The 12,266-nt window shown below is 49.4% G+C and overlaps 3 protein-coding genes across 3 annotated transcripts; 1 reads left to right on the top strand and 2 right to left on the bottom strand.

Moving 5' to 3' along the window:
* Positions 1-319: 319 nt before the first annotated feature.
* N7484_009011 (cullin family protein) lies at positions 320-2,999 on the bottom strand (the record flags this gene model as incomplete). Its single annotated transcript, XM_057119398.1, has 4 exons — positions 320-491; positions 554-2,421; positions 2,488-2,880; positions 2,955-2,999. 4 exons carry the CDS (start codon positions 2,997-2,999, stop codon positions 320-322), a joined length of 2,478 nt encoding a protein of 825 aa, XP_056968953.1.
* A 261-nt stretch (positions 3,000-3,260) lies between these two features.
* Positions 3,261-3,836, top strand: N7484_009010 (DNL-type zinc finger protein; the record flags this gene model as incomplete). The annotated part of the gene is made up of 1 exon (XM_057119397.1): positions 3,261-3,836. One exon carries the CDS (start codon positions 3,261-3,263, stop codon positions 3,834-3,836), a length of 576 nt encoding a protein of 191 aa, XP_056968952.1.
* Positions 3,837-4,312: 476 nt separating this feature from the next.
* N7484_009009 (uncharacterized protein) lies at positions 4,313-12,163 on the bottom strand (the record flags this gene model as incomplete). Its single annotated transcript, XM_057119396.1, has 1 exon — positions 4,313-12,163. One exon carries the CDS (start codon positions 12,161-12,163, stop codon positions 4,313-4,315), a length of 7,851 nt encoding a protein of 2,616 aa, XP_056968951.1.
* Positions 12,164-12,266: the final 103 nt, after the last annotated feature.

Genomic DNA, 12,266 nt, shown 5'->3' with positions numbered 1-12,266 from the left:
CTGGTTCAGATATTGATGTCTTATTATGCAGACAGAGCTATTCGAGAATATAATCTGCTTGTTTCATCTTCCAATGAACCACCCCATACCTCATCATTTCATGAACCATAAAACCCCAATTCCTACCAGTTCCCGCCTCTAGTAAAATCACTCAATGCGCCGATCGCTAAGCTCAGATGAAAGGGCAAAATAAAGAAAAAGAATGCTGAAAAGAGCCGAAATGCCCGCATATCATGCTGGGGACAACCCTAGATGCAAATTCCCGAGAAAAAGGCAAATGGAGGATTGAAGAAATCTGTAATATCCACTTAGTCCCAGCCTACGCGACGTAGTCATAAGTAGGCGGGTCCTCAGAAACACGATCCAGATACTCGCGATCAATGAGACTTTCAATGCGCTTCTTGATCATGCTGACCTCTGGAACAAAGCGTGAAGATATCTGAGAGAGAACCTCGGATACAAGCTGGGTATGGGTAAGGGTCTTCCGTTGCCTAGAAAGTTAAAAGAACATGTTAGATGAATATAGCTGAAAATTTTTGATGGGTTTACCCACTTCATGATGCGCACAATCGCGGACTCGATGGTGCCATAGCGCTCTTCAGCCATTTTCTTCTCGGTCTCCTTTCGTTGATCGGTGTTCTCAACTTTATTAGCTCCGCCGCTGACAACGCCAATGCGAACCTTGACGAACTGGCTTTGGAAGTCATTATTGAAACAGAAGCGGTCTGTGGTTTGGACATCCTTGGTCATGGGTGCTTTCAGCAGGACACGCGTCTTGGTCGCAACGGCCAAGGATTGTAGATTGCGGACGAGGTCATTATGCGGGATCTTGGTTCGCGCTTGAATCTCTTCAAAAGTGAGGGACTCTCCATCTGGGACATCGTTGAACAATGTCAAGATTACCATTGCGTATGTTGACACATTAAGCTCATAACGCTGGACCTTGCCGTTGCTGCGACGGAAAGATGCTCGCACATCGGCTGTGCCCATGGAAGCCTGCCAGGTGAGCCTGCGGCCGCTGTGCTTGTCGAGATAGAACCTCTCGAAGCTTTGCTTGAGAACTTCAATTTCTCGGGGGAAAACGCAGGTGGCTGGTAGCATCCCTTCTTTTGAGTTGGCCATGATTTCCATGGGCCACATTGTGCTGGTGAGCACATTGATCTCCAGATCTACAGGCTTATGATCGGGATCAGCAATCTTGGCGACATGATTCTTGTAGCTCGCTGTCAAATCCTCGGATACGGTCATATCCTTGAACATGGCCTCAATGCGTTGCGTGAACTGATTGCCCACTTCTAGCTTCATCTTTGAAATCATCTGACGCTCGGCATCCATGCTAGCAGAGCGTTTCATGAGTAGACGGCGTGAGAGATGCTTCTTGTAATAGGTCTCGAAGAGATCCTTGTCTTTAATATAGCGTAGCATCGTGATGCCATTGTCCAATAAGGCGTCAACCTCATTTTCTGTCTTCCCCTTGATACCCTTCTTGAGATTCTCGTCAAAAAAGAGCGAGAGATACTCAGAGCTCCGTGTGTTCATATTGATAAAATCGGAGAAGCTGGCCATGATGGAGCTTTGAAGGCCTTGGTCACGCATGAATGCGGTTATCCAAACGTTGTCGAATTGTCGCTTGAGAGCCAGGATGCTATCAACCCATTGGATAGCCAAGACTGTTTGCTGATTCCCTGGTCGTTCTTTCTCCTTGCCCTTCTTAGCTTTCTCTGCATCCTTTTCGGGTAGAGGTGAGGCTCCAACAGCGGATACAATAGACGCAGCGTTGATTTCGCTGCCGAGCTCCACCACACGTTTATTAACGACCTTGCTTAGTGCCTCCTTCTTCTTATCCACTCGCGTATTTAACGTGTAAATTCGGTGCAATGCTTCCATTTGATCGTGATCAAGCATATATCGGACACCGGTGCCCTCCAGCTGGACGACTTCATCAATGTTCTTGAGAATGAGCTCGTTGTCAAGCAATGCAAGGATCTTCGCTTCTGTCAGCGTGGAAAGTGTAGCACTAGCCCGTTCATGTTCCTCCTCAATCCTCTGGGTGACAACCCGGCAGAAAACTGCTGCGTCTCCAATTTCCAGAAGCCGACGTCCCTCGGCCCTATAGAATTCTGTACTTGCTTCCAAGAAGGCAGGTTCAAAGATTGTGAGGTAAAGCTTGGACGTTTCCTCTTCTTTTACTGTTTCATAAAGTCCCTCCAGCATCTGGGTGCAATGCCGGACCAGCGGTCGTTCTATCATGTGCCCTGCTCGCTCTAGCTGAACCATGAAAAGAACTGTCGAATTCAGTACATCCATGACAGTCAAATCACTATCAGTGCGAACTTTTGTGTTCAGGACATGGTCTCGGAATAATGCCATTGAGACAACGTAGATGGATGGCTTGTTGTGATCCACAGCGATGATCCGATCCTGTCAATACCTTAGCAACCGATTAATGCTCCAATGGGTCAGCATGTTTTAAGGCCTTTAACCTACCATATACATCATTACATCCGTAATCATGGACATGCAGAGCTGATGATCTTCCCATGCCGCTTTCAACACGGCCAAAAACTTCTCCCCCGCAGCCCGCCGCTCATTCGACTGATCCAGCAACTCCGAGGCATTCTGAGTCTGAGCGCGTACCAGTGTTGTTGAAATAGAGTCTGTCACGATCTTTTGAACCGTACCACGCAGCCAGCCCTGCTCATGTTCCTTCACATGCGTATACAAGTCCTCACCCCGCTGCATCAAGACGATCCGATATGCATTTCGATAAAGCTCTTCAAAAGAGAGAGTCGAGGCATTTTTAGTGTGAATTTCTGTGAGAGAGGCCGAAAGGACGGACCAGACCGCGTCGTAGTCGTCGGTTTGGGCAGACGCGAGTCCCTATGGTATGGTCAGCTACAGTGCTTGCCGGGCACAGACATAAATTGTGTCTCAGTGAGGGGTTCATCACACACCCGACGGGGAGCCCGAATTTTATGTCTCGTCCGCATTGTCGCCATGGTTGAGGACGCGTTCAGGTCGAGGTGAATATGAACGAATTCATAGAAATATTGGGTTTTGTTAACGTCACTTCGTCATGCTTGCTTCTCTCTCCGCGGAGGAGGCATCGGTTTATTGATTATCCGTCCCGCCGGGGCTTCACTGCGGTTCTCGATCAAATAACGCTCGACTATCATACATCGACTTCATAAAAAAAAGCCAATTCATAACAAGGCAATCTTATCAAACCACCTTTCAAAAATCCTCAATCAAGAATCAACATGCGTCCATTCCTGCCCCAGAGCTTGCGCGCATTGCGTACTCTTTCATCCAAAACCACATCCGCCACCTCTACTCGTTTTCTCTCAACACAGCTCACACGGCCCCAATTTCTCACCCGATCCTCGACTCTTGGTCAGGCACGCTTTGTTATCCCATCAGTCATCCGTCACAACTCTACAGCCAACCCTCTTACCGCCGATGCCACCCAACCCGAAACTGACGCTGAGCGTGAGCGCAAAAACGAAGAGCGTCGCAGCAATGAGGAAGCCTATCGCATCACATTTACCTGCAAGCCATGTGGCGAGAGGTCCGCACATCGCATGTCGAAACAAGGCTACCACCGGGGCACAGTGCTGATCCAGTGTCCAACTTGCAAGAATCGGCATGTGATGAGTGATCATTTGGGCATATTCTACGATGAGAAAACAACATTGGAAAGCATATTGCAGGAGAAGGGGGAGTCCATCAAGCATGGGAAGATGGATGGAAATCTGGAATTCTGGGATGATGGTACCACGCTGAAGTCCAATGGCAACAAGGATGAAAGTAAGAAGGGCGACGATGCCGCGGCTTAATCTGATCAGGGGGTGTTATTCGAGTGATTTAAAGGTTAAACGTCATCGCACATGCATTTTGGGGGGGAATCTGGTGGGGATGTATATTATTTGATGCTCTCCACTCTCAGCATGGCGGGTCCTAGACATGGAGGGCAAGGTATAGATGAGTTTAGGAAGGGCAGGGTTGTCTGCCTGCGAGACACGTCGATGTAAAATAATCATGTATAATAGAACCAATCTTGTATATTATGCTGTTTTGTACCAGGGTAGGCTTATACAGGGTCTCTGCTACCACATCTACACCGATGGGTAGCTACACAACCTTTGCACGATAGATGCCTACTCACAAGGTAGGTACGTGGACAGATAGGTTTGCAGATAGCTTGTACAAAATCAAATGCCAGGTATATACAAAACCATCTAGTACATCCAGAACGCCAGCTTTTTTATGCCACATGAAACAATCGTCATATATGATACCACAATGAAGCCAACTACCAACCACGTCTCTTGCCCCGGTGCTCCAGACCCTTCTCCTTTCTCTTCTCCTTCTTCCGGTCATTTCTCCTTCTCTTATCCTTCTCATATCGCTCCGGCTCCTGAACAGCCTCAATACGACGCTTGACACGTCGCCCTTCACGACGCTGTCTGATGTTCTCTTGCACCTTGGCCATGTGCGCGATGAACTCCGATGCACCCAGCTTCTTCTGAAGAGAATCCAGAACCTCGTGGCAATTAGCGACGATAGCCTTGTATGTGTTTTGGAAGGTCTCGTCGCGAGACCGCGGCGCCGGGATAGATGAATCGGTCATGTGCTGCAGCGGCAGGAGAATGACACCGATAGAGGGTTCGATATGTTCGGCCTCGACATGACGGACAAGTGCAGCGAGGAGAGCGATGGTAGCGGTCTTGGGAATAAGAGCTTCTGGCCGGGTTGAAATGACCTCACGGCGCAGGAGGGAAGAAATTTGCTTGAAGATGTATCCAATAGCAAACCGGACGGGTGCGTTGTCCATGACCTCTTTCTCGGTCTCAGTCTCGCCTTCGGCTTCACTATCGGCTTCTTCTTCATCATCGGACTCGACATCTTCGGTTCCAGCCTTCTGCAGCTCCAGACCATTCTGTGCGACGCACCGACCAAGGAAAACAAGGTTGCGGACGCTCTGCATGGCCAGCTCCTCCATGACTCCTGGGGTGCGGAGGCAGCGCAGACTGGCACGAATAAGCTTGATCATTGCCTCCTTGTCCAGGGCAAGGCCAGAGCTTCCTACGAGAGGAAGGGCACTGTAGCCTGAGGTGGCGTGTGTCTTGGCCAAATCAGCCATCCACATACCAACAAGGTTGGTAGCACATGTCTTGACCCAGGCGTGAGGGAAGAACAGCGATTCTTGGATAGCCACCCAGATGGTGGCACATTGTGGGCCCAATGCAAGTGAGGGAACGGTCTTGCACAGCTTGGTGAACAGCTGCAGTGCGAAGTAGAGGGTTTCCCAGTTTCCATTTTCGTGGTCTTCAAGGATTGGCTGCATCAAATCAGGGAGAATGCCAATAACGAAACGAGCTTCCTTGTCCTTCTCTGTGTCCTCAGACTCAAAGAAGATTCGCATAGCTTGCAATCCAATGCTACCCAGGGCCATGTTTTCGGTCTGATCCAACCATGAATGCAAAGGTGTCAGGATAGTCTTCATCTGTTCCCGATCGGCGCGGCTGAAGAATTGTGCCAGCAATGCGCCAGCCATCTCGCGGCATTCAGGTGACTCGTCATTGGCCATGGCAAGGACGATTGGCAGGAAGAAAGTGCTAATGATGTCTTGAGCCATCTCCGGGCCGGTCTTTGAGAGTAACAGATGAATTGCTTCCAAAACTGACTGACGTCCTTCCTGGTGCTTGTAGTCCAAGTTTTTGGCAAGGAAACCAAGCTGCTTGGTCCACCGGTTCTTGGCTTGTGGGTATTCAATCAGGAAATGAACGTATACACCACGAGCGAGGTCTCGTGCGGAGCGAGTCTGGTTCGTGACCATCATGCTTGCAATCTGATCCACGAGCTCATACATTTCCGGCACAACAAACTTGCGGGACATGACGGCACGGATGAAGTTGAACGTGATACCTTGACGATCAGGCTCTTCAATATCAGCTGTCAAGCGCTTGAGCAAGTAGGCAAGGTGGCCATCACGGAGTTTAGTGCTTTTTCGCTCGCGAATCATGGCGGAAATCAACTTCAATGACGCTTGCGAACCCTCGGAGTTGGTGCTTGGGGACTCCTTGATCAACTTCACAGCTTCCGTGAGATATACGTTCGAGTTCTGGTCAAGCTCTGGCAGCGGAAGCTTGATAATGGTAGACAGAAGTCGAAGAGCGGCAATCTTTACCTCTTCATGTGATTGAACTAAGGCATCACCGATGATAGGTAGGAACCCGGATAGGTTTGTGGCCGTTGAAAGAGAGCTAAACTTGTTGAGAATAGCACGGAGAATATCGAGGGAGAATCTTGTCAGCTTATGCTTGTGAGAAGAAGTAGTGCCGCGCTTTTCACCGCGCTTGGCTCCTTGCAACCTGACCAAGAACCGCTCTTCAGTATAGGACCTGGCGGTAGCCTCTTTGCTGGGAGTGACGTTTTCTTGGTAAGATTCCTTGATGACCTCGTAACAGAACATCAAGAGATCGCGACTTTCAGCATCGGGGTTTCTCAAAAGACCAATACCAATTCTACGCATCAGTTCGTCAATTTTTCTGACGATGTTGGAGTTGAGCTTCTCACGCAGAAGTGCCTGAAGAGGTCGAACGAGACTCGAAAGATTGCGAATGGTTGCATTCTTAGCAAGAAGTTCCATCGAATCGTAACTCTTGCTGCTCTTTACTTCCGTCATCTTGCTGACGTAGTCCTCGGCTTCCTTCTCCTGACCGACGGTACCGAAGATATCGTCCATAACAATTGCGACAAGATCTGTCAAACAATAGTCCAAGTCGCCTTGTTTGAACTCATCTGTGGTGAACACAAGCATCGAGTGAACGGTGAATGACAGGACGTGGAGCTGGTAACCTCGCAGGAGAGTGTTCCGCAATTCTTTCAAGATGTAGTTGAAGTATGATGGACCCAGCAACAGCGCGATATCGTTCAGTGTTTTCCGGGCAGTATCTCTGGAATCTTGCGCCTTACTCTTCAAAGTGCTGCAGACATCCAGAAGAACAGGCGAGAGACGAATAGTCATCTCCTGCTCAGGGAGAATCTTAAGAAGCTTGATTGTAGTGATGGCAGCGGGCAGACGCAAGCTCATTTCTGCCTGGTTCTTGTGGTGAAGGAATTCGGTCAAGAAAGGAATGAAGTTGGCAATCAATTCTTTCGAGACTTGAGCAAGAGAAGGCGAAGTTTTGGCAAGTGTGCACTTGGGTAGCTCCGGAATCTCCATTGAATCAACATCGATATTGCCGTTGGCCTGCTCTTCTGGTCCTTTCTTCTGACTCATTGCAACAGACAGAGCATCCGACATCCGACCCATAAGTCTGAGAATGTTCTTCTCCATCTCCGGCTTACTCTGCATGTATCCACGATATCTCCGGAAGTTGGCACGGAATTGCGCCCAGTCTAGCCATTCCGCCAGCGAACCGATGGTGGCAACGGCTTCAGCAATCAAATTGTGACCATTCTCATCGGAAGCCTCCTCGAAAGCGAAATGTTCGATCAAAGGCAGGAAGATCTTGCTTAAATTATCGGAGTTGAGATTTCCTTTGCTGGCTTCGCTAGCCAAACGACGGAGAGCACGCAGACGACGGTGCTGCTGGATGTGAAGAATGTTGTTGAAAAAAGATGCCTCCTCGTCATCGCCAACCAGAAGGACATTCATGTCTTGCACCGAAGGTCGGGAAGGGTTTAGCTTGACAAAGTAACCCAAGACGGAGACGACTTCAGAACGGATCAATTCGGACTTCTGACGAAGACCATACTGTAGCGAGGGCATCAGGACACTATTCACAAGAGCCTCAAAGTCCTCCACGTCAGCCTCAGCGGCAGCCTTGTCAACAAATCTTTTCAAGCCAAAGGCCGCGCTAGACCGGATAGCTAGCTCATCTTCATTCTTGACATAGAAGAGCATATTGTAAAGAATAGGTCTCCATTGCTTAGCACTCAAGGTCTGGGAGAGTTCATCACTGATCTTTCTGAAAGCTTGCAGACGACGTTCATAATCGGGCTCAAGTCTCTTCATTGAGCGAGAATTTAGGTCAGCGCACAGGGCAGCTACCTCTTGCATCTTCTCATCGTGTGCAGCAAGAGCCACAAAAACTCTCGATAGCACTTCTCGGTTCGTATCATCCTTGAAATAATCGAACAAGGAAGAGACGGCTTCGAAAACTTGTTCAGAAAGAGCCACATCTTCCTTGGGATCGTAGAGAGGTAAGAAGTGCTCCAAAATCTTCAGAAGACCGGACTTGGTCTTGGGGTTGACACGGTCTGGGGGTTGGCGAAGCAGATATGTCGCAATACTGATAAGGCTCGATGTTTCACCAGAAGACTCAACGCAGGGCGCGGTTAATGACAGGGCAGTCACGCCTGAGAACAGCACAGGCTTCGATGGGCCTCTCTTCAAAAGACGGCCAAGATGGGACAGGGCATGCTCCAGATAGGGCGAAAGAACCTCGGAGCGAATCTGCTCAGCCGGAATATCAGGCATTTCCTCATCTTCTTCAAGCTTCTTGCCGCTAGCTAAGCGAACCAATGGCACAAGAACCTCGTCCAAAACAAAAATTTTGACCTCGTCACGGGCCGACTCGACGCTGAGACAGTCAATGACCTTGTTCAGCACGTCTTTGTTATGCTGCACGAGATAACCGGCGGATCTCGGGGAAGAAGCCCAGGTGTGGAACAGACGAAGGAGGCCAGACACACCCTGGGCTGTCTCGATAGGGAATTGGTCGAGCCTGTTATTGATCACCTCATCGAAGATGATTTTGACATATGGGGTCCAATCACGGTCCGATGAGACGGAAAAGACTAGATTAAGACAGCGAATGGCCTCTTGACGAAGGTTTTGATAAACGCCCCGGAGACGTTCATCAACGCTGCTCTCATCTTGAAGAGCCCGGCAAGCCCGCACCAAGCAGCAAATGACAACGTTCATAGTCTGCACAGAGTAGGGAGCCATACGACTCTGAAGGGTGTCAAAGACTGTTTCAATCATTTTGAGTAGACCAAGCTGTCTTCTTGGGCTAGTCAGCTCTTCTGAGAATGCCTTGTTGTTTGTTTTGCCGTCCTGGACAACGTGAACTTCCGCAAGTGGACCGAAAGAGAGGTGCATGAAGAGTCCAAACTCCTCCTCAGAGAGATGCGAAAGGGCACGCAAGATAGCCTTACGCCTGCCAGCCTGACCAGCCTGGGTTGCGCTTGCACCGGCCTTGGAAATCATTCGACCATACAGCAGGCGAAGAAGAACAGGGAGCAGAGTAGGGCGGTGCTCTTGCTCGATCAAACTGTCATCGCCACCAACACGCACAAAGACTTGAAGCTCATCTTTGAATCTGGTCTCGTCCAAGATGTTGAGCAGATTTTCCTTGTAAGGCAGGACATGCGGGTTTTTCCAGGTGAAAAGCACCTTGAGAGCAGCTTTCTGAATCTCTGAGTTACCGTGACACAGAAGACCCAGGACAGCATCGTGGACCTCGGGAGCTTTGAAAAGAACAATAGGGTTCAGGAATTGCCCAAACAGACCGAGCATGGAGAGTCGGTCCTTGAAGCCCCATCGGACTGGGACATTCTCAGACTTGGTGTCAGAATCATTACTGGCGGGAAGATCGTCCTGGTCATCGCGCAACGCCCAGGTCAAAAACAGAGGCACAATTTGCCGCGAGCGCTTCTCTGCAATGGCGGGAACAGCATTCAAGACAAGAAGCGCATGGCTGCGAGGCAGAGCAGGAATAATATCCGCCTGTTTGTGGTCTTTCTCAAACTGTTGAGTTAAAATTGCAGTTGGGTCCTCCACAGTCTTCAAGTTGGCGGCGAGAACACTTTCGACCTTCCCCACATTGAAGCACACAAAGTTACCCGCGACGTGGTTATCCTCCGGGTCCTCTTCCACATCTCCCTCCGTAACGCCAGAGTCCCGCTCTTGCAACCACTGAATGGACAAATCTGAAACAATTTTCTCACCCTCGGGGTGCTCACTGATGGTCTTCAAAGCGGCAGCAGAATCCTCCCAAAGAGGAGTCAGTTTTTTGGAGAACAGACCGAAACAAAAGTATGGAATCAGTGTGGCCATCCACTTGCGAGAAACAATCTGAGGATATAATATCGCCAACTTGCGGATGTGCATTGAAAGGGTTCGCGCGCTCTGCAAAGTCAGAGGGCTCTCTTCAATCTCGATGGCCAAGGAAACCGGCGAAGGATCATCTTTATTGATGCGAGTAACCAGCTCGCGCAAGATCTGCAAAGATACCAGTCTTAGTCTGGCCGTGGGGCTTGCCAGGTTGAGAATTAAGCTGTTGGCAAACCCGTCCACTGCGGGATTGTCCAAATCTGCTGTGCTTGGAGCAGAGGAAATGAATTCAAATACACCCTCCAGGAATAGAGAGAGGCGAGAGAATTTGGTCGAGACCGTCAAGATGGATTCCCAAAGAGTCAAATCGAGCTCCCCCGACTGAGTAGCTAATTCAACGTATGTCTTGAACCCTTGACCAAGATAGAATAACGATGCATCTGTGTCGTTTGCTGCTTTAGAGGCATCGCTGAAAGCAGCTTTAAGGTTTCCATGCAGCTTTTTCACGATTTCGGAACGAGCAGCAGAGTCAGAGAACATCGAGATAGCCTTTGAAAGTTTCACAAAGGCATTTAACCCAAATTCATCAGTAGAAGGGTACACCAAAGACGCAAAAATGCGGGACTTCAAAGCATCCGGGCATGAAATGTAGCCGGGCTTTGAGGTCTCAGGTGTAATACAACCAGCTTGGTTCAGTCGGAGTAGCGTCAAGCATGTCTCCCACTCTCGCTCCTGCCAGGAAGTAGAGATGAACTTCTGGAAATGGGGAAGTAATAGACTTTGGAAGCGTTCCGATCCCCATTCTGAAAAGGTAGTGCAAAAGAATAAGAAGTATTTCGACAGGGGTCCTGTGGATACCAGATCCATAAGAGGGCGCACGAACCGAAGCATTTCATCCATTGGTGAGACCTGGAGAGCGTAGGCGACAGCTGTGAGAATTTCAAGGGTTGCTTTTGGGTATTTCTCCGAGTCCTTAGACACTTGTTGTAGAAGTGATACATGAGTCTGGTGCACAGACTTCCAGTCTCGGACTCGAACTCCCTTACGGGTTGCGACGCAAATAAGCATTAAATGACAGCACTCCGGGATGTTGGGGTTCTCGGAGCCTTGTGAGCGAGATTCAATGAATTCTCGGACAGTGTCGAGAATGGGCCCGAAAGTCTCCGGTGTAGTGTGGTGGATGAGGTTGGTCACCACTCCATACACAACCTCTGCCGGAGAGTTACAGTTCTTATCGGCTGGGGGAATCTGGTCTAATGCACAGCGAAGAACGTCCATTCCATTGGAATGAAGACCATTATTCACACCCTTGATGGCATCGGAGAACATGACCATCAAACCCTCCTTGTATTTCTCGACATCCTTCCCATCTTCGGCAGTTTTGGAGATATCGTCGTAGAGGAAAGAGAGAGCGTTCTCAAGCGGCGCTTTGTTCTTGTAGTAGACGAGACCTGCTTTGCGAATCAGGAAAGACATGGACTCGGCGGCGAATCGAGCCACGAAAGGCTTTTGGCGCTCCTTGCCCAGATATGGTGTCATGATGCTCAATAGCTGTCGCAAGTCCGGCACTAAAAGACGGGACAGGAATTTGAAGATCCATGCCAGACAAGTGAAGGCCCACTCGACGACTTCGACGTCGGCGTGTTTTGCAGCAACAGATGCCACCAAAGTCACGGAAGTCGCGAAATACTTCTCAAATCGAACCCCCAAGTCTCTGGCAAATTGAGCAAGCAAGCTCAGTAATGGCTCCATGGAATGTTCATCATTCTTCTCAATGAACTCCACTAGTAGACCCATAATCTTTTCTTCATGGTACACGATCTGGGCGAGGCTCTCGGAGAGGGGATTTATGCGGCGATAGAAGGTTGAAAAGTTCTCTGAGAGGTTCATATCCACCCAATGGTCGAGGGCAGACCGGAAGTAGGAAGTAGTTTCGTCTTCATCTTCGCCGAAGCTGGCACGGCGCACGCGGTGGATCGGGTCGATTTTGAGCTTTGCGATGCGCTGTGAGAAGGGCTCCCATCGGTGGTTTTTTGTGGTTTTTGTGCCATTTTGTGTTCGTTTTATATGCTTGTCTCGTGAACCTGGCACCACCATCTTGACGGTGTCAAAAAGCAGCAAGGTAAACGAGAAAGATATTCGGGGAACTTTTCTCTGCCCGTATGCTCAATACAAAAAAAGTTGACCGGCTCCGGGGCTT

Source organism: Penicillium longicatenatum (assembly GCF_028827895.1).
Source record: "Penicillium longicatenatum strain IBT 33135 chromosome Unknown contig_6_segment0_segment0, whole genome shotgun sequence".
NCBI classification, from domain to species: domain Eukaryota; kingdom Fungi; phylum Ascomycota; class Eurotiomycetes; order Eurotiales; family Aspergillaceae; genus Penicillium; species Penicillium longicatenatum.
This window is presented reverse-complemented; position numbering and strand designations above follow the sequence as displayed.